General features: G+C 43.0%; 1 protein-coding gene across 1 annotated transcript in view; it reads left to right on the top strand.

Annotated features, from left to right (window-relative positions):
- Nucleotides 1-1,648: 1,648 nt before the first annotated feature.
- The window catches only part of LOC139445875 (importin-9-like), a 32,779-nt gene continuing 11,951 nt past the window's right edge, over nt 1,649-22,476 (top strand). Inside the window, exons 1-14 of the mRNA XM_071227109.1 lie at nt 1,649-1,786; nt 4,304-4,452; nt 8,338-8,539; nt 9,338-9,426; nt 10,499-10,585; nt 10,789-10,908; nt 11,324-11,424; nt 11,836-11,894; nt 12,197-12,348; nt 15,878-15,976; nt 19,412-19,518; nt 20,486-20,625; nt 21,179-21,257; nt 21,822-22,050. Coding sequence (XP_071083210.1) covers nt 1,654-1,786; nt 4,304-4,452; nt 8,338-8,539; nt 9,338-9,426; nt 10,499-10,585; nt 10,789-10,908; nt 11,324-11,424; nt 11,836-11,894; nt 12,197-12,348; nt 15,878-15,976; nt 19,412-19,518; nt 20,486-20,625; nt 21,179-21,257; nt 21,822-22,050 — 1,746 coding nt within the window. The 5' untranslated portion in view covers nt 1,649-1,653. The remainder of the gene's footprint in view (nt 1,787-4,303; nt 4,453-8,337; nt 8,540-9,337; nt 9,427-10,498; nt 10,586-10,788; nt 10,909-11,323; nt 11,425-11,835; nt 11,895-12,196; nt 12,349-15,877; nt 15,977-19,411; nt 19,519-20,485; nt 20,626-21,178; nt 21,258-21,821; nt 22,051-22,476) is intronic.

Here is a 22,476-nt window from a genome sequence, read left to right on the forward strand (position 1 = left end):
CCTAGGTGGCACTTTCTACTAAAACCTGCACAGTAAATAAAACGGAATCGGCAATGTCAAGGATCTGTTAACCGACTTGAAATCTTTTCTTCTGTTTAGTTTACAAGGGCGGGTCCAAGTCTCTAAGGCAATAATTATTAGTTTAAATAATAAGTTCTAGATTATGTAAATATAAGAGCAAATTGCCCCTATAAGAGACTAGAGTCCTAAGATGTACTGTCCATATATCTAGACTTGCCTATTAGGAGGATAAAATTTCTACACATCCATTGATTTTTCTTTCAGTACAACCTTTGAGCAAGGCTAGACGAGAAACTATGCTGGTCAATGTAATATGTGTTCTTGTGGTGTTCAAATAAAACGAAAGCTCCGAGTTGATGTTAATGTATTCGTTTCTTTCTGACAATACGTAGTTCACATTCAATCATGCTAGTTACAAGTGGCTATACTAGTTACCTTACAACCTGGTACCAAATATTTTTCAAACATGTTTTCATAACTAACTGGAGTTCACACTCGGTTAAGTGAGTGAGTTGGGTATTAACGCCGCTTTGAACAGTTTTCCAGTTATATCATGGCGTGTCAGCTTTGTGTGGGAGGAAACCCCGAAGTGATACGGGTCTCAGACTTTTACCACTTTGGTGAAACCACTCGGCATGGATAATATTGCGCGCTAACGTTTTGGTTGGTTGGTTGGTTGGTTATTTCACGCCGCACTGAGCAATATTCCAGCTATATGACGGCGGTCTGTAAATAAACGAGTCTGGACCAGACAATCCAGTGATTAATATCATGAGCATTGATCCGCGCAATTGGGATCGATGACATGCATCAACCAAGTCAGCGAACCAACCTGGCATAGTCGCCTTTTACGGCAAGCATGGGTTGCTGAAGACCTATTCAACCCCGGATCTTCACGGGTCCCTAACGTTTTGTTTAGTGTGGCCTCGTACTGCCAATCAAAATAATGAGAATTATGTGCTATTGTCACTGTATGTGGGGGACAGTCAATAAGATTCACTTTCTTGTCAACACGAATAACGTGGATGTAAGCTTTTCTATTAAGAATTTTGCTTTATTTTAGTCCGATGTCTGAGCCCGATTAATTGGTCAATTGGGTTTAAATGCTTGTGGCACATTGCGTGAACAAATTCGCAATTAGGGGTCACGATTTCCGTTGAGGTAAAAGTCAAATTTCAGGGATCCGGGTACATCCTACATCAATAACGCCTTAGAGTAATAAGTGTTCTTGCAAATATTTGAAGACCAGTTCACTTGTGGATGTCAGGGAATCTGTATAAGATCCGTGTATGGAATCCCTGATTGTTGTCACAAATGATCAGAGGAACATATATATACCCAGTATTCGATACGCGTGAGTTGAAATTCGTTTCGTCATAAAACCCATTCCAAATTTATAAATAGTGCATTAAAATAAGAACTACTGTTCAATTCGGAATACGGATCTGTTTTGTTTGTGTGATTGGGTAATTATTAAAAGGTTTTGCCATCTCTATATACCGTAGCGAATAAGATATATATTCATCTGCCGTTACTGAAATTACTATTCTCAATTGATTCTCGTGAAAAAATATACACAATCCAAATCCGACTGATAATTGCCCGCCATTTTACACAACAATTTGAAGCAAGATGGCGGGAGTTGGCGATAGAAATCGATCCCTGAAGGAAGTCGTGTTGGAAAGTCTAACAGCCATTTTGTCACCTCAACATGATACAAGAGCTGATGGGGAAAATCAAATTAAGGCATTAGAAGTGACAGAGGGTAAGTCTCTTGTGCGATAAATGGACACTAAAGTTTTGAGTCATACATGAACCACATGTTCCACAACACGAGGACGGCGCAAAACAAGATGTATCGAATGTCAGCTTGGATGAATACACCAAGGCTGTCCTTGTATCTGTTCACAATGTATGTGTCGTTAGATGATTCATTTGATTTTCTTGATTTGTTTCCACATGTGTTCACTGTTGTAAAAATGACCATAGGCCTGTCATGATAAGCAGGTTCGACAATCGCCATCTGCTGTTGTGAATAGGGTTACATAGACACTTCACGCCCCGATATTCCGTCTGCTAATAAACCTCCTCATGTAAACAGTTACTTTTGACAGATCATATGTGCAAGATAACAGTCATTAATCAATCAACAAATTATGGTTTAATCCTTAGATTGATACTTCTTTTTGGAACTCATCTGACCGTGCCCCACTAGACTCTCGTTTCAGGATCCAACACCAGTTTTCGGTCTTAGGGAAACTTACACGTCTTCACGATCCAACACCCATTTTTGGTCTTAGGGAAACTTACACGTCTTCACAATCCAACACCCATTTTCGGTCTTAGGGAAACTTATACGTCTTCACAATCCAACACCCGTTTTTTTGGTCTTAGGGAAACTTATACGTCTTCACGATCCAACACCCGTTTTCGGTCTTAGGGAAACTTACATGACTTCACGGTCCAACACTCGTTTTCGGTCTAAGGGAAACTTACACGTCTTTAAGATCCAACACCCACTTTCGGTCTTAGGGAAACTTACACATTTTTACAATCAAACACACGTTTTCGGTCTTAGGGTTAGCTTGCTTTGGACAAGGGTTAGCCATAATTTCCTACCTTTTCAAGCATTAATCGAGGTTAATCCGACTGGTCGGTCATGTTGATATAACAATGTCGGGTGTGGCTTCAAGAAAAGATTAATTTGAGAGCGGACAGTGACATCACACGCATGCGCAATTCATTGTTTACTGAATTACGCATGCGTGTTAATGGGGTGTTAATGACCCGTTGAACGAGCACTGATTACATGTGATAGCGCTCGTGGTCCAGTGGTAGACCATCAGCTAATAAACGCATTAATTAGCCAATTAATTAGCCGGCGAAGTGCTTCGAGCCCCCACAGCGCTGATTGGATCTGAAAATGTGCGCCCGGTAAAGTACACTACTCCCCATAACATGTAATACATTTGCCACATCATATCTGGATTTATGACCCAATCTTAGATTGAATAATTACTCCAGACACGAGAAATGCCAAATGCGAACCACGGATTGCTATATATCCATGACACTCTCAGAGGCATCAAGGGCTGAACGTTGTTGAGTTAGTTTGCACAGTCTGTCAGGTATTGTGAGTGGTTCTACCACTGATGTAATAAAACATCCAAAACATCAACTGAGCATCAAGTGAATGACGACAAATACTCAGGTGTAGGGATTTACCATGAAACATGGATGACAAGAAGGGAGAAGTACTTGTTGCATCATATGCAATTTGCCGGAGGAATAAGGGTTGAGCTGTTTTGAATATATAAACTTTACTTCATTGTTGCAATATAATACGTACATATATTTGCTGCATACTAGACTGCAAAATTGTACATACACACTTACACATGCAGAAGGATTTGGCGTGGTGAAAGGTTATAGTAAGCATCATCCAGAGTGATACACACTTACAAACGCAGAAGGATTTGGCGTGGTGAAAGGTTATAGTAAGCATCATCCAGAGTGATACACACTTACAAACGCAGAAGGATTTGGCGTGGTGAAAGGTTATAGTAAGCATCATCCAGAGTGATACACACTTACAAACGCAGAAGGATTTGGCGTGGTGAAAGGTTATAGTAAGCATCATCCAGAGTGATACACACTTACAAACGCAGAAGGATCTGGCGTGGTGAAAGGTTATATTAAGCATCATCCAGAGTGATACACACTTACAAACGCAGAAGGATTTGGCGTGGTGAAAGGTTATAGTAAGCATCATCCAGAGTGATACACACTTACAAACGCAGAAGGATTTGGCATGGTGAAAGGTTATAGTAAGCATCATCCAGAGTGATACACACTTACAAACGCAGAAGGATTTGGCGTGGTGAAAGGTTATAGTAAGCATCATCCAATCAAATGTGAGGATTCAAGGGGATTCCCCTTTGCTGTCTATGAGGCCCCCATTTGCCCCCAATTAGTTGATCCATGTCTTCATACCCCAGTTGCATGGATTGATGTTCATGATGTCAATCACTGAATTGTCTGGTCCAGACTTGAATATTTACAGACCGCCGTTGTATAGCTGGAAGATTGCTGAGTGTGGTGTTAAACAACATACAAACACACTGGAGAGCCATGAGGCCGTACTCCCACACGGACATTGCAAAGACACATGTTCGTATTTCTGCAGCATGGCTGTTATAACAGTTTTTTTAAATAATTGTTTTAATGGCAAATGGCATCTGTTCTGGTTGGCTTGTCAATAGTGTGATCATTTTTATTTCAGAGTTTGGTGTTTTCTTGGCTGAGATCACTGTTGATGGCAATGGGCCTCTTGCGATTCGACAGCTTGCTTCAGTCCTGCTCAAACAGTATGTGGAGGCCCATTGGTCACAGCACTCCGACAAGTTCCGAGCACCCGAGACAACAGAACCGGTTAGTTATTGTTATTATGAGTAGTAGTAGTAATCAGTTAGTCATTGTTATTACAAGTAGTAGTAGTAGTAGTTAGTTATTCTCATTATGAGTAGTAGTAGTAATCAGTTAGTCATTGTTATTACAAGTAGTAGTAGTAGTAGTTAGTTATTCTCATTATGAGTAGTAGTAGTAATCGGTTAGTCATTGTTATTACAAGTAGTAGTAGTAGTAGTTAGTTATTCTCATTATGAGTAGTAGTAGTAATCAGTTAGTCATTGTTATTACAAGTAGTAGTAGTAGTAGTTAGTTATTCTCATTATGAGTAGTAGTAGTAATCGGTTAGTCATTGTTATTACAAGTAGTAGTAGTAGTAGTTAGTTATTCTCATTATGAGTAGTAGTAGTAGTAGTAGTAGTAGTAGTAGTAGTTAGTTATTCTCATTATGAGTAGTAGTAGTAATCGGTTAGTCATTGTTATTACAAGTAGTAGTAGTAGTAGTTAGTTATTCTCATTATGAGTAGTAGTAGTAATCGGTTAGTCATTGTTATTACAAGTAGTAGTAGTAGTAGTTAGTTATTCTCATTATGAGTAGTAGTAGTAATCAGTTAGTCATTGTTATTACAAGTAGTAGTAGTAGTAGTTAGTTATTCTCATTATGAGTAGTAGTAGTAATCGGTTAGTCATTGTTATTACAAGTAGTAGTAGTAGTAGTTAGTTATTCTCATTATGAGTAGTAGTAGTAATCAGTTAGTCATTGTTATTACAAGTAGTAGTAGTAGTAGTTAGTTATTCTCATTATGAGTAGTAGTAGTAATCGGTTAGTCATTGTTATTACAAGTAGTAGTAGTAGTAGTTAGTTATTCTCATTATGAGTAGTAGTAGTAATCGGTTAGTCATTGTTATTACAAGTAGTAGTAGTAGTAGTTAGTTATTCTCATTATGAGTAGTAGTAGTAATCAGTTAGTCATTGTTATTACAAGTAGTAGTAGTAGTAGTTAGTTATTCTCATTATGAGTAGTAGTAGTAATCAGTTAGTCATTGTTATTACAAGTAGTAGTAGTAGTAGTTAGTTATTCTCATTATGAGTAGTAGTAGTAATCAGTTAGTCATTGTTATTACAAGTAGTAGTAGTAGTAGTTAGTTATTCTCATTATGAGTAGTAGTAGTAATCAGTTAGTCATTGTTATTACAAGTAGTAGTAGTAGTAGTTAGTTATTCTCATTATGAGTAGTAGTAGTAATCAGTTAGTCATTGTTATTACAAGTAGTAGTAGTAGTAGTTAGTTATTCTCATTATGAGTAGTAGTAGTAATCAGTTAGTCATTGTTATTACAAGTAGTAGTAGTAGTAGTTAGTTATTCTCATTATGAGTAGTAGTAGTAATCAGTTAGTCATTGTTATTACAAGTAGTAGTAGTAGTAGTTAGTTATTCTCATTATGAGTAGTAGTAGTAATCAGTTAGTCATTGTTATTACAAGTAGTAGTAGTAGTAGTTAGTTATTCTCATTATGAGTAGTAGTAGTAATCAGTTAGTCATTGTTATTACAAGTAGTAGTAGTAGTAGTTAGTTATTCTCATTATGAGTAGTAGTAGTAATCAGTTAGTCATTGTTATTACAAGTAGTAGTAGTAGTAGTTAGTTATTCTCATTATGAGTAGTAGTAGTAATCAGTTAGTCATTGTTATTACAAGTAGTAGTAGTAGTAGTTAGTTATTCTCATTATGAGTAGTAGTAGTAATCGGTTAGTCATTGTTATTACAAGTAGTAGTAGTAGTAGTTAGTTATTCTCATTATGAGTAGTAGTAGTAATCAGTTAGTCATTGTTATTACAAGTAGTAGTAGTAGTAGTTAGTTATTCTCATTATGAGTAGTAGTAGTAATCAGTTAGTCATTGTTATTACAAGTAGTAGTAGTAGTAGTTAGTTATTCTCATTATGAGTAGTAGTAGTAATCAGTTAGTCATTGTTATTACAAGTAGTAGTAGTAGTAGTTAGTTATTCTCATTATGAGTAGTAGTAGTAATCAGTTAGTCATTGTTATTACAAGTAGTAGTAGTAGTAGTTAGTTATTCTCATTATGAGTAGTAGTAGTAATCAGTTAGTCATTGTTATTACAAGTAGTAGTAGTAGTAGTTAGTTATTCTCATTATGAGTAGTAGTAGTAATCGGTTAGTCATTGTTATTACAAGTAGTAGTAGTAGTAGTTAGTTATTCTCATTATGAGTAGTAGTAGTAATCGGTTAGTCATTGTTATTACAAGTAGTAGTAGTAGTAGTTAGTTATTCTCATTATGAGTAGTAGTAGTAATCAGTTAGTCATTGTTATTACAAGTAGTAGTAGTAGTAGTTAGTTATTCTCATTATGAGTAGTAGTAGTAATCAGTTAGTCATTGTTATTACAAGTAGTAGTAGTAGTAGTTAGTTATTCTCATTATGAGTAGTAGTAGTAATCAGTTAGTCATTGTTATTACAAGTAGTAGTAGTAGTAGTTAGTTATTCTCATTATGAGTAGTAGTAGTAATCAGTTAGTCATTGTTATTACAAGTAGTAGTAGTAGTAGTTAGTTATTCTCATTATGAGTAGTAGTAGTAATCAGTTAGTCATTGTTATTACAAGTAGTAGTAGTAGTAGTTAGTTATTCTCATTATGAGTAGTAGTAGTAATCAGTTAGTCATTGTTATTACAAGTAGTAGTAGTAGTAGTTAGTTATTCTCATTATGAGTAGTAGTAGTAATCAGTTAGTCATTGTTATTACAAGTAGTAGTAGTAGTAGTTAGTTATTCTCATTATGAGTAGTAGTAGTAATCAGTTAGTCATTGTTATTACAAGTAGTAGTAGTAGTAGTTAGTTATTCTCATTATGAGTAGTAGTAGTAATCAGTTAGTCATTGTTATTACAAGTAGTAGTAGTAGTAGTTAGTTATTCTCATTATGAGTAGTAGTAGTAATCGGTTAGTCATTGTTATTACAAGTAGTAGTAGTAGTAGTTAGTTATTCTCATTATGAGTAGTAGTAGTAATCAGTTAGTCATTGTTATTACAAGTAGTAGTAGTAGTAGTAGTATACATTTATGTACCGCAGGTATCCAGGTACTAGTATCTGCTCAAATGCGGTTTTATTTGTTCCCCAACCAGTGGATCTGTTTGCATTCCAGTTATCACTCTCAACTCCCTGTGGAGTAAACTACCCAAGCTGCCTAATAGCGCTAGAAGGTTTTTACATTCACCTCACATTTTGGGTAGCCATTCCCTGCTGGGTGAACAGAGGTACATTTGAACTAAGCTACTTGCCCAGGGTGACATTGACACTTGCATTTCGAGTGTATCAGTGTGTATGAATGTATTCCTGTCTCCACCATCTGGTCATCTACCATCAGAGACCCGTGAAGATCCGGGGTAGAATAGGTCTTCAGCAACCCATGCTTGCCGTAAAAAGTGACTATGCTTGTCGTAAGAGGTTAAATAACAAACAAACAAACATTTTCTACCGGTAATCTACATTTACAGGTATACCTGTTCTGTATACTGAGTGCTTGCAAGCCAACACAAATGTGAAAACGTTAGGGACGGGTGTTGGGGGTTAAAGTGAATCACAATACTTGATGTACACTTGATGTCAGTTATTTACTAATCAACAAAGTTTTTGTTTATTTGTTTAACGCCGCACTCAGCAATATTCCAGCTATATGATGGCGGTCTGTAAATAATCGAGTCTGGAACAGACAATCCAGTGATTGACATCATGAACATCGATCCACGCAATTGGGATACGATGACATGCTTGTTGTATATTTGCTGAAAGTTACTTCTTGGATATTTATTGATAACAATTGATCAATATCGATAGGCTGCGCTACTATTTATATAGCTGCACAATCTTTTCATGAGAAATGTGTTTTTTATCCCAGGCGAAGCAGAAGATCCGTGAGCTGCTGCCACCAGGCCTACAGGAGTCCATCAGTAAAGTTCGGACCAGCATCGCCTACGCTATATCGGCCATCGCCCACTGGGACTGGCCGGAAGCATGGCCACAGCTGTTCCAGGTCCTCATGCAAGCCCTGACCAGTGGAGACACCAACGCCGTCCACGGGGCAATGAGAGTTCTCACAGGTAGGGATGTGTGACCCACAGGTGGGGAGGGGTGTGGCTCCCAGGTAGATGGGTGTGGCTCCCAGGTAGATGGGCATGGTTCCTAATGTAGAGGGGTGTGGCTTCCTGGTAAATGGGTGTGGCTCACAGGTAGATGGGCATGGCTCCCAATGTAGTGGGGTGTGGCTCACAGGTTGGTGTGGCTCGCTGGTAGATGGGTGTGGCCCACAGTTAGGTGGGTGTGGTTCACAGGTGGGGACGGGTGTAGCTCACAGATAGATGGGTGTGGCGCACAGGTAGGTGGGTGTGGCTCACAGGAAGGTGAGTGTGACTCACAGGTATGTGGGTGTGGCTCATAGATAGGTGGGTGTGGCTCAAAAGTAAATGGGTGTGGCTCACAGGTAGGTGGGTGTGGCTCACAGGTAGAGGGATGTGACCCACAAGTAGAAGGGTGGATTTGCCCCTTGAGGGGTGTGACTCCCAGGTAGAATATAATTTTGAAACTTATCCTGTCTCACACTATGCATTTCTTCCTTTTTCTTTCAATCCTATGTGAAAATGTGCTTGAACAAAGTTTCCAGCTTCTGAAAAAAAACATTTCACCCGAACACATCCCAGCATCAGCATGGTTACCACCTGAACTGAAACTAGAAAACGAAAGAAGGAAAAGATACAAGAGATATCTCAAGATATCTTATAAAGATACAGTTTATTGTAAAATTTGCAGTATTTTGGTTTTATACAATGTCCATTATTCTGGAGCTTGTTACATCTGTGTTTTCCCTTGTTCTGCATGTGACGTTGTTTAATTGATTGTAGAGTTTTGCCAGGACGTGACGGACACCCAGATGAGTCATGTTGCCCCCATTATCTTGCCCGAGATGTACAAGATCTTCCTCGAAGCTCAGGTTGGTTCTCTGTTTACTGTCAGCCCTAGTTTACTTGTCAGACTTCATTACTCACAGACCGCCTCCGTGGTCTCGTGGTAGAGCGTTAGCCTGGAGAGCAGAAGGTCAGTGGTTTGATTCCCGGCCATGTCATACCAAAAGATTTTAAGAGATGGTAATTGTTGTTATCCTGCCTGGCGTTTGGCATAAAGGGACTAAAACAAGGGCTGGTTGGCTAGGAGTCAGTATACTGTGTCTGAGTGGGGTATCCATGTTAAACTGCAGCATGGTATCTCAGTGGGCTAGCACTATATAAATGTCATCAGTCCGGACTAGTACAAGCAGCCACACACACGTGTATGCACATCGCTATATATAAGTGCAACCATCCTGAACGTGAGTGGCGGCGGGGTTGCCAAGTGATTAAAGTGTTTGCTCATCCCGCTGAAGACCCGGGTTCGATTCCCGACATGGGTACAATATGTGAAGCCCATTTCTGGTGTCCCCTGCTGTGATATTGCTGGAATATTGCTAAAAGCGGCATAAAATCATGCTCACTCACTCACTTGAACGCGAATTTAGACCCCATTTCAACTCGCCTCATTGTTTACAATGTGCCGTGGCTGACATATTGCTGATCTGTGCCATGTATTAACATTTATTCATGACCTACTGACCCACTGTTTGCTGTTGATTGATAATTTAGGATAATTGATAATTTTATTTCATGACATTCAAACGACCAGGATTACTGAGAAATATGGGGGCACGGGTGGGCCAGTCATTTAAGGCGCTGCGATTCGCTGTGCAGAGTTGCGTCCCTTGGGCACGCCAGAAACCTATGATTGTGGTTTGAATCCCAGTTCGCCCCGATTATGTTTCTAGGTTTGTCAGCACCATACCCGTGCTCATGGGTTTCACCGAATTGGTAAACGTCTGAGACCTGCATCACTTCGGGCTTTCCTCCCACATTAAGCTGACACGCCATGATATAACTGGAATACTGTTAAAAGTGGCGTAAAACCCAACTCACTCACTCACTCACCAAGAAATATAGATATTCAATAAAGTAGTTCAACTTTGTATATTTCAGAAATTTGGGATCAGAACACGAGGTCGAGCAGTTCATATCTTCAATATTTGTGCAGGCATGATAGCAGCCATGAACGAACTTCAGAAGGTGAGGCCCTTGTTTGTAGTGTGCAGTCTGTGTTGATTCAGTACATTTGGGTACGGGTGACAGAGTTGCATCCCTTAGACGTGCCTGGAATCTAAGTTTTATGGTTTGTTCGCACCATACTATAATAAAATCAAAATATTTTTGAAAGCAGGGTTCAATTCATTTCCTGTTGGTGTGTTACTTGTTATCTCCCCTGTCTCCAGGGTGTTGCCAAGCAACTGTTGTTCCCCATCCTGCCCCAGTTTGTGCAAGCGCTGGTCATGGCGCTGAGGACGCCGGACGGGGAGATGTCAGACAGCGGGCTCAAGATGGAGATCGTCAAGGTGAGAGCAGGTGCTTGACTGAAGAGGTGCATATCATGTGACTGGTCAGGCGTAAAGCTGACCCTCCCAGTACTTGGCCCCCAGATACAGTACCTGACACCCAGATACAGTACGTGACCCCCAGATACAGTACTTGACCCCCAGATACAGTACCTGACCCTCAGATACAGTACTTGACCCCCAGATACAGTACTTGACCCCCAGATACAGTACCTGACCCCCAGATACAGTACTTGAACCCCAGATACAGTACCTGACCCCCAGATGCAGTACCTGACCCCCAGATACAGTACCTGACCCCCAGATGCAGTACCTGACCCCCAGATACAGTACTTGACCCCCAGATGCAGTACCTGACCCCCAGATACAGTACTTGACCCCCAGATGCAGTGCTGATTCCCCAAGTTTGTTACAGAGCATCACAACACTGGTGAAGAGTTTCCCCAAGACGATGCTGCAGTGGATTCAGGAGGTCCTGCCGACCGTGTGGGACATCTTCACGCTGAGTGCCGACTTGTATCCTGACTGTAGCTGTGTAACACTTGCTGAGTTGCTATTTCCTTGATGATGATCAGCTGACAATAGCACTGCTTGTTTGTAAATGACCGTGTACATGAAGAATGCGTCCCTCCAACCTCTCCAATAATCTGCACCTTGTGATGTTTTCCTGCCTTCATTACCCTGACAACTGTCAGATATGTTGGCAGTGAAGAGGACATCTGTTGAAAATTTAAATAAAATATTATAGTGTAATTGATACCCAAACAGGTATTTATGGCTATGATGTAATAGAGGTAGTACTCTTAGAATTATACACAATGATAACTATTGTTTGATTACTTTTGGTTTGTAATTGACCTTGACCTTGAACTTGGTCAGGATGTTAAAATATTACGTATTTTTGTGAACGTCCTTGACCTTGATCAGCTATGTGAGAACAGTTGTCAACAATCAGGAGGAGGCAGAGGACCCGGTAGATTCGGATGGTGAGTTCGTCTGTGAGCTGATGTGTCGGTGACAGGCTTCCAGCAACCTGCACTTGTTAAAGAGTGGCTCCAGTATGTGACTGACCACTGGGGTGATTCCCCTACAGCGTGGAGTGTTGCTTCCTTATGTTACTCAATATCTTTCAATGTTGTAGCTGTGAGTAATGTGGTAATACTGTGTGAATGTATGGTGATGTTGACTGACGTGTGAAACTGTCTGTATGGTGAAGTATGATGTTGGTCTAACTGCCATGTTTCTCTTTAAGTAACATTTCTTGCCTCAATGTGTCTTTTTCTTGCAGGCGACATCTTGGGGTTTGAAAACCTGGTGTACAGCGTGTTCGAGTTTGTTCATGCTCTCATCGATTCCTCTAAGTTCCGCAGCACAGTGAAGAAAACCATTGATCAGATTCTGTACTACGTGATCATCTACATGCAGATGACACAGGACCAGGTGAGTAGCCATTGATCAGATTCTGTACTACGTGATCATCTACATGCAGATGACACAGGACCAGGTGAGTAGCCATTGATCAGATTCTGTACTACGTGATCATCTACATGCAGATGACACAGGACCAGGTGAGTAGCCATTGATCAGATTCTGTACTACGTGATCATCTACATGCAGATGACACAGGACCAGGTGAGTTGCCATTGATCAGATTCTGTACTACGTGATCATCTACATGCAGATGACACAGGACCAGGTGAGTAGCCATTGATCAGATTCTGTACTACGTGATCATCTACATGCAGATGACACAGGACCAGGTGAGTTGCCATTGATCAGATTCTGTACTACGTGATCATCTACATGCAGATGACACAGGACCAGGTGAGTAGCCATTGATCAGATTCTGTACTACGTGATCATCTACATGCAGATGACACAGGACCAGGTGAGTAGCCATTGATCAGATTCTGTACTACGTGATCATCTACATGCAGATGACACAGGACCAGGTGAGTTGCCATTGATCAGATTCTGTACTACGTGATCATCTACATGCAGATGACACAGGACCAGGTGAGTAGCCATTGATCAGATTCTGTACTACGTGATCATCTACATGCAGATGACACAGGACCAGGTGAGTTGCCATTGATCAGATTCTGTACTACGTGATCATCTACATGCAGATGACACAGGACCAGGTGAGTAGCCATTGATCAGATTCTGTACTACGTGATCATCTACATGCAGATGACACAGGACCAGGTGAGTAGCCATTGATCAGATTCTGTACTACGTGATCATCTACATGCAGATGACACAGGACCAGGTGAGTAGCCATTGATCAGATTCTGTACTACGTGATCATCTACATGCAGATGACACAGGACCAGGTGAGTAGCCATTGATCAGATTCTGTACTACGTGATCATCTACATGCAGATGACACAGGACCAGGTGAGTAGCCATTGATCAGATTCTGTACTACGTGATCATCTACATGCAGATGACACAGGACCAGGTGAGTAGCCATTGATCAGATTCTGTACTACGTGATCATCTACATGCAGATGACACAGGACCAGGTGAGTAGCCATTGATCAGATTCTGTACTACGTGATCATCTACATGCAGATGACACAGGACCAGGTGAGTAGCCATTGATCAGATTCTGTACTACGTGATCATCTACATGCAGATGACACAGGACCAGGTGAGTAGCCATTGATCAGATTCTGTACTACGTGATCATCTACATGCAGATGACACAGGACCAGGTGAGTAGCCATTGATCAGCTCGTATCTCAATGTCAGGACGAAACAGGTGATGTTCCTCATTCTACCTTGTGCCCAGGTAGCAGCTGCCATGAAGCGGAACAATCTTCCAGACTGTCATAGGATAGTACCAACTCATTCTGCTTTCGGAGCACAACTGAAGGTGGTGGCACGTGGTCCTGTGCACAGCGCATAGGTCACAAATCGGATGAAGTTAAGCAATGTAGGTCGCGGAGAGTCCTTGGATGGGTGACTGCGTTTCGACAGCTTGCCTCCAGAGTTTCTAGCCCTGAGGTTTTGATGAAAGTGGTGTGCCATGCCACCCTTACCTGGACGACTTGAGCAAGCCAGTCTATTCTACTCTAGGCCGGTTGGATCATCAACTTCATGAAATCAGACTTTCATCCGTCTCCAGAATTTGGTTTACTTGGGGTCAAGGTTCGCGGTCTGGGAGGGATTGTATTTCTGTCGACCCAGATGCCGCATCTCTTAAGGATTTCGTTCTCCTGATTCCCTTGTGCTAGTAGTACAGATTTTGTGCCCCGGGAATATGGCAGCTTTGGTGAACGTGGTTTTTCCTGCATGGCTGTGAATGCATCCCATTCAACAACAAACCAGTGATCACATGGTAGCGATCTCAAACAACTTGGTTGGGTACAGTCCATTTCAGGTGGATCTCTTCGAGGTAAAATTTCCAGATTTCCAGGGGGCACGGGTGGCCCAGTCGTCATAAGGCGCCACGATTCGCTGTGCAGAGTTGCCTCCCAAGAGTTGAAACCTATGATTGTGGGTTCGAATCCAAGCTCACCCCAATTATGTTTCTAGGTTTGTCAGCATGATACCCGTGCTCGTGGGTTTCACCATTGTTCACCGAAGTGGTAAACGTCTGAGACCTGCATCACTTCGGGCTTGCCTCCTAAATTAAGCTGACACGCCGTGATATAACTGGAATACTGTTAAAAGCAACGTTAAACTCAACTCCCTAACTCACTCACTCCAGATTTCTATGTTCTGCTCTTGAAAAAACGGATGACCTTATGGACGTTTCCCTCTGAGACCCTCATTTCCGAGGGTACTCAACCAGTTGCTTACTAGGAGTGAAACAGTACAGCAAGGTCCCGATATCATATGCATTACGATACAAAAGTCACTGTCCAATACGTATGCATATTTACGTCAACTCGTGTGGAAACATCTTGAATACAAACATTTCAGAGCAGGTTCAAAAGGAAAGGTAGCTGTAGACACCTGTTCGTTGTGGCTCTTATTCGTAGTAAACTTACATACAACACATTTTGTGGTTTTTGACTAACAAGAAGTCCCAGGTGGTCATTACACCAGCAGTATGGTATTTTAGCAAGTGTATCGTCTTGTATCAATACAGAAAAAAGTGTATAGTGTATTGTATCGGTGCATGACAACTCACGATGCACCAATAAAAGGCTGACGTTTTGTTCACCCGAATCCTCAGATTCAATCAATGGATTGGCCACTCTCTGTTCTTGATTGCAACATCAAGGTGTTTCAGCAGCAGTTGCAAACACAGTTTTGGCTTCGGGGCAGAATTCTACAAATGTTTATGAAGAGGATCGATGGTCCCGTTATGCTGGTGTACCTTGCAGGGGTTCACAGGTCACTTCTGTGCGGATATGTTGGAAGTTTCTACGGTCTGGGTGACTGGTTACCAGGCTCCACCATTCATGGGTGGTCCACGGCTATTTCCTCGTTTCACGATCCGATCTGGCCAACAACCTTTTGTGCAGCGCTTAGCAAGAGGGGCCAGGATGTGTCTGGTGGTACAATGAATGCCCTTACAAAGTAGACACAATTTAAAGATAACAACTTCTTTATTTGCATGACAACGGTATAAGGATCTTTACTGAAATGTTGCCTTCACAATGAATAAAGAAGTTGTTATCCATAAATTGGGTCTACTTTGTCATCTGTCATCTTCTAAGTAATGCTTATCAAACAATGAATTTGACAATTCATGCATTCTCCACGGACATGAACCTGCTCATGTTCCATAGCTAGTGTCGGTGCGTTTGGGTGAGATGTTTTCTCTGTTTTCTGGGAACACAGTCCAGGAAGTATCCTGTACCTTTTGGCAGTGAGATGAGATAAGCAAATTGTTGGAGTTAGTATAAGTATTAATTATATTTTTACCCTAAAAAATGCATTTTTGACTTTGATTTCACTTTACTTTGTGGAGGATAAGCCATTCTAGTTGTTGACCTCTGACCTTTTCCAGATCCGACTCTGGAGCAACAACCCCGACCAGTTTGTGGAGGATGAGGATGACGACAGCTTCTCCTACTCTGTGAGGATCTCGGCCCAGGATCTGCTGCTGGTGAGATGCACGGAGATGTCAGTCACTGGATTGTCTGGTCCAGACTCCATTATTTACAGACTGCTTTCATAAAGCTGGAATATTGCTGAGTGCGGTGTTAAACAACAACAGTCAGATTTTCCCCACCTGTCAGTGATTGTGTTCCTCTGTCTGTGATAGTGTTCCTCTGTATGTGATTGTGTTCCTCTGTCTGTGATTGTGTTCCTCTGTATGTGATTGTGTTCCTCTGTCTGTGATTGTGTTCCTCTGTCTGTGATTGTGTTCCTCTATCTGTGATTGTGTTTCTCTGTCTGTGATTGTGTTTCTCTATCTGTGATTGTGTTTCTCTGTCTGTGATTGTGTTCCTCTGTCTGTGATTGTGTTCCTCTGTCTGTGATTGTGTTTCTCTATCTGTGATTGTGTTTCTCTGTCTGTGAATGTCTTTCTCTGTATGTGATTGTGTTCCCCTGTCTGTGATTGTGTTCCTCTGTATGTGATTGTGTTCCTCTATCTGTGATTGTGTTCCTCTGTATGTGATTGTGTTCCTCTGTCTGTGATTGTGTTCCTCTGTATGTGATTGTGTTCCTCTGTCTGTGATTGTGTCACCTGTTTGTGATTGTATCACCTGTCTGTGATTGTGTTCCTCTGTATGTGATTGTGTTCCTCTATCTGTGATTGTGTTCCTCTGTATGTGATTGTGTTCCTCTGTCTGTGATTGTGTTCCTCTGTATGTGATTGTGTTCCTCTGTCTGTGATTGTGTTCCTCTGTATGTGATTGTGTTCCTCTGTCTGTGATTGTGTTCCTCTATCTGTGATTGTGTTTCTCTGTCTGTGAATGTCTTTCTCTGTCTGTGATTGTGTTCCCCTGTCTGTGATTGTGTTCCTCTGTATGTGATTGTGTTCCTCTATCTGTGATTGTGTTCCTCTGTCTGTGATTGTGTTCCTCTGTATGTGATTGTGTTCCTCTGTCTGTGATTGTGTTCCTCTGTCTGTGATTGTGTCACCTGTCTGTGATTGTGTTCCTCTGTATGTGATTGTGTTCCTCTGTATGTGATTGTGTTCCTCTATCTGTGATTGTGTTCCTCTGTATGTGATTGTGTTCCTCTGTCTGTGATTGTGTTCCTCTGTATGTGATTGTGTTCCTCTGTATGTGATTGTGTTCCTCTGTATGTGATTGTGTTCCTCTGTCTGTGATTGTGTCACCTGTCTGTGATTGTGTCCACCTCTCTGTGATTGTGTTCCCCTTGTGTTCCAGTCCCTGTCCAGTGAGTTCCAGGCAGACAGTGGTCCGGCCCTGTATCTGTGATTGTGTTCCCCTTGTGTTCCAGTCCCTGTCCAGTGAGTTCCAGGCAGACAGTGGTCTGGCCCTGTGTCTGTGATTGTGTTCCCCTTGTGTTCCAGTCCCTGTCCAGTGAGTTCCAGGCAGACAGTGGTCCGGCCCTGTGTCTGTGATTGTGTTCCCCTTGTGTTCCAGTCCCTGACCGGTGAGTTCCACGCTGACAGTGGTCCGGCCCTGTGTCTGTGATTGTGTTCCCCTTGTGTTCCAGTCCCTGTCCATTGAGTTCCAGGCTGACAGTGGTCCGGCCCTGTGTCTGTGATTGTGTTCCCCTTGTGTTCCAGTCCCTGTCCATTGAGTTCCAGGCAAACAGTGGTCCGGCCCTGTGTTTGTGATTGTGTTCCCCTTGTGTTCCAGTCCCTGTCCATTGAGTTCCAGGCTGACAGTGGTCTGGCCCTGTGTCTGTGATTGTGTTCCCCTTGTGTTCCCATTGTGTTCCAGTCCCTGTCCATTGAGTTCCAGGCTGACAGTGGTCCGACCCTGTGTCTGTGATTGTGTTCCCCTTGTGTTCCAGTCCCTGTCCATTGAGTTCCAGGCTGACAGTGGTCCGACCCTGTGTCTGTGATTGTGTTCCCCTTGTGTTCCAGTCCCTGACCATTGAGTTCCAGGTTGACAGTGGTCCGGCCCTGTGTTTGTGATTGTGTTCCCCTTGTGTTCCAGTCCCTGTCCAGTGAGTTCCACGCTGACAGTGGTCCGGCCCTGTGTTTGTGATTGTGTTCCCCTTGTGTTCCAGTCCCTGTCCATTGAGTTCCAGGCAGACAGTGGTCCGGCCCTGTGTCTGTGATTGTGTTCCCCTTGTGTTCCAGTCCCTGTCCATTGAGTTCCAGGTTGACAGTGGTCCGGCCCTGTGTCTGTGATTGTGTTCCCCTTGTGTTCCAGTCCCTGTCCAGTGAGTTCCAGGCAGACAGTGGTCCGGCCCTGTGTCTGTGATTGTGTTCCCCTTGTGTTCCAGTCCCTGTCCAGTGAGTTCCAGGTTGACAGTGGTCCGGCCCTGTGTTTGTGATTGTGTTCCCCTTGTGTTCCAGTCCCTGTCCATTGAGTTCCAGGTTGACAGTGGTCCGGCCCTGTGTTTGTGATTGTGTTCCCCTTGTGTTCCAGTCCCTGACCATTGAGTTCCAGGTTGACAGTGGTCCGGCCCTGTGTTTGTGATTGTGTTCCCCTTGTGTTCCAGTCCCTGTCCAGTGAGTTCCACGCTGACAGTGGTCCGGCCCTGTGTTTGTGATTGTGTTCCCCTTGTGTTCCAGTCCCTGTCCATTGAGTTCCAGGCAGACAGTGGTCCGGCCCTGTGTCTGTGATTGTGTTCCCCTTGTGTTCCAGTCCCTGTCCATTGAGTTCCAGGTTGACAGTGGTCCGGCCCTGTGTCTGTGATTGTGTTCCCCTTGTGTTCCAGTCCCTGTCCAGTGAGTTCCACGCTGACAGTGGTCCGGCCCTGTGTTTGTGATTGTGTTCCCCTTGTGTTCCAGTCCCTGTCCAGTGAGTTCCAGGTTGACAGTGGTCCGGCCCTGTGTTTGTGATTGTGTTCCCCTTGTGTTCCAGTCCCTGTCCAGTGAGTTCCAGGTTGACAGTGGTCCGGCCCTGTGTCTGTAATTGTGTTCCCCTTGTGTTCCAGTCCCTGTCCATTGAGTTCCAGGCAAACAGTGGTCCGGCCCTGTGTCTGTGATTGTGTTCCCCTTGTGTTCGAGTCCCTGTCCAGTGAGTTCCAGGTTGACAGTGGTCCGGCCCTGTGTTTGTGATTGTGTTCCCCTTGTGTTCCAGTCCCTGTCCAGTGAGTTCCACGCTGACAGTGGTCCGGCCCTGTGTTTGTGATTGTGTTCCCCTTGTGTTCCAGTCCCTGTCCATTGAGTTCCAGGTTGACAGTGGTCCGGCCCTGTGTTTGTGATTGTGTTCCCCTTGTGTTCCAGTCCCTGTCCAGTGAGTTCCAGGTTGACAGTGGTCCGGCCCTGTGTCTGTGATTGTGTTCCCCTTGTGTTCCAGTCCCTGTCCATTGAGTTCCAGGCAAACAGTGGTCCGGCCCTGTGTCTGTGATTGTGTTCCCCTTGTGTTCCAGTCCCTGTCCATTGAGTTCCAGGCAAACAGTGGTCCGACCCTGTGTCTGTGATTGTGTTCCCCTTGTGTTCCAGTCCCTGTCCAGTGAGTTCCAGGCTGACAGTGGTCCAGCCCTGTGTAATGCAGTCGGGAAACTCATGCAGGAAGCGGAAAGCGTGAAAAACTCTGGAAATCCGATGTGGTAGGTGTGTTACAGGTGTGTTACAGGTGTGTTAAAGGTGTGTGATGTGCAGGTGTGTGTTGTACAGGTGTGTTACAGGTGTGTTACAGGTGTGTGATGTGCAGGTGTGTGATGTACAGGTGTGTGATGTACAGGTGTGTGATGTACAGGTGTGTTACAGGTGTGTGATGTACAGGTGTATTACAGGTGTGTGATGTACAGGTGTGTTACAGGTGTGTGATGTACAGGTGTGTTACAGGTGTGATGTACAGGTGTGTGATGTGCAGGTGTGTTATAGGTGTGTGATGTACAGGTGTATTACAGGTGTGTGATGTACAAGTGTGTTACAGGTGTGTGATGTACAGGTGTGTTACAGGTGTGATGTACAGGTGTATTACAGGTGTGTGATGTGCAGGTGTGTTATAGGTGTGTGATGTACAGGTGTATTACAGGTGTGTGATGTACAAGTGTGTTACAGGTGTGTGATGTACAGATGTGTGATGTACAGGTGTGTTATGTAAGGTGTGTTACAGGTGTGTGATGTACAGGTGTGTTACAGGTGTGTGATGTACAGGTGTGTTACACATGTAATGTTACAGGTGTGTTTCAGATGTAATGTTACAGGGGTGTGACGTGCAGGGGTGTTACAAGTGTGTGATGTAGAGATGTGTAACAGATGTGATGTAAGTTGTGTTACAGGTGTGTGATGTACAGGTGTTTTACAGGTATATGATGTAGAGGTGTGTAACAACTGTTACAGGTCTGTGATGTACAGGTGTGTTACAGGTGTGTAATATACAAGTGTGTGATATACAAGTGTGTGATATACAAGTGTGTTACAGCTGTGTGATGTACAGCCGTTTTACAGATGTTTGATGTACAGATGTGTGTGATGTACAGGTGTGTTACAGTTGTGTTGCCATGGTTACAGGAGTGGCATATGTGTTACCATGGTTACAGGTGTATGACATAGTGTAATATGTTGCAGGTGGAAGACACACGAGTCGAGCATGATGGCCCTTGGCAGCGTCAAGGCCTTAGTCCTGGAGTCCATTCAGTCGGGCAAAGTCCAGTTTGACATCATCGGCTTCCTGCAGTCTGTTGTATTAGAGGATCTCAATCAGTCTGGTGAGTTGTGGGCGGGGTCAGTGTGTTGTGAATCACACAATCATTTGCACTTCACTCAAGACAATACTCAATCATTAGCACTTCACTCAAGACAATAGACTCAGTCATTTGCACTTCACTCAAGACAATAGACTCAGTCATTTGCACTTCACTCAAGACAATAGACTCAATCATTAGCACTTCACTCAAGACAATAGACTCAGTCAGTTGCACTTCACTCAAGACAATAGACTCAGTCATTTGCACTTCACTCAAGACAATAGACTCAGTCATTTGCACTTCACTCAAGACAATAGACTCAATCATTAGCACTTCACTCAAGACAATAGACTCAGTCATTTGCACTTCACTCAAGACAATAGACTCAGTCATTTGCACTTCACTCAAGACAATAGACTCAATCATTAGCACTTCACTCAAGACAATAGACTCAGTCAGTTGCACTTCACTCAAGACACTAGACTCAGTCATTTGCACATGGATTTGAAGCTTGCTAGTTCTACACCCTGAGACCTGAGTACATGATGATGACCAACACTTCCGATGTTTTCAGCGTCTCCGTTCCTGGTGGGTCGGTGTTTGTGGATGGGCAGCAGGTATGCCGAAGCCATGCCCCAGGAACTCCTACAGAGGTAAGCACAGCAGGTATGCCGAAGCCATGCCCCAGGAACTCCTACAGAGGTAAGCGCAGCACACAGGCCGTGTTTCAGTGAGCTGTGTGGTCGGCGACTGTTGTAACTGTTGGACCCTGAGCTGACTGTCTCTTCCAGTCTTGCCAGGTGATAATGTGTCGCATTTAATATTGCACACTGGTACAATGTGCGACTCCTTCTGAAAGTTTGTGTCAAGGTTCAGTATTTTAGCTGAAGGATATTTCCTTAGCACACCTTATTTATATACCCCAAGGATATTTTCTTAGCTCACCTTATTTGTGTAGCCCAAGAATATTTGCTTAGCTCACCTTACTTGTGTAGCCCAAGGATATTTTCTTAGCTCACCTTATTTGTGTAGCCCAAGGATATTTTCTCAGCTCACCTTATTTGTATACCCCAAGGATATTTTCTCAGCTCACCTTATTTGTGTAGCCCAAGGATATTTTCTTAGCTCACCTTATTTGTATACCCCAGGATATTTTCTTAGCACACCTTATTTGTATACCCCAAGGATATTTTGTTGACCAAGTTGAAATATTTCAGGTTTCTACAGGCGACAGTTGGAGGTTTGAACATCTCTCAGCCACCCAGCATCCGAATCTCGGCCATCAGAGCTGTGTTCGGATTCTGTGACCATCTCAAGACGTCGAGCAACACCCAGCTCCTTGTGCCATATCTGCCCAATATTGTGTCGGAACTAGTTACCATAGCAACACAGTTTTCTGCAGAAGTCCTTGGCCTCTGTCTGGAGACGTTAACAGTTGTTGTTGCGGTGAGTAGTCTCCCTTGACTTTTGTTATGGTGAGTTATCTCCCTTGCACCTCAGCGGACCAGCACTGTGATAGCAGCCACACATGCACTCATGCTTACATGTCACTATACTAGTGCAAACTTGAACATGATGTTATTCCTATTTTACTTGACCGCCTCTGTTGTCTAGTGGTAGAGCATCCGCCTGGAGAGAAAAGGTCCGTCATACCAAAAGACGTTAAAACAGGGTACTTGTTGTTACCCTGCCTGGCGATCAACATTAAGGGGCTAAAACCTAAGACAAGGACCGGTCAGCTCAGAGTCAGTATGCAAGTCACTATGTAAGCGCAACATGCAGGTCACTATATAAGTACAATAATTTTACCCTTTTAACTTTGCCTCACAGGGGGCACGGGTGGCCCAGTCGTCTGAGGCGCCACGATTCGCT

This window comes from Haliotis cracherodii, unplaced genomic scaffold (genome assembly GCF_022045235.1).
Source record: "Haliotis cracherodii isolate W230 unplaced genomic scaffold, xgHalCrac1.p SCAF_6, whole genome shotgun sequence".
NCBI lineage: Eukaryota > Metazoa > Mollusca > Gastropoda > Lepetellida > Haliotidae > Haliotis > Haliotis cracherodii.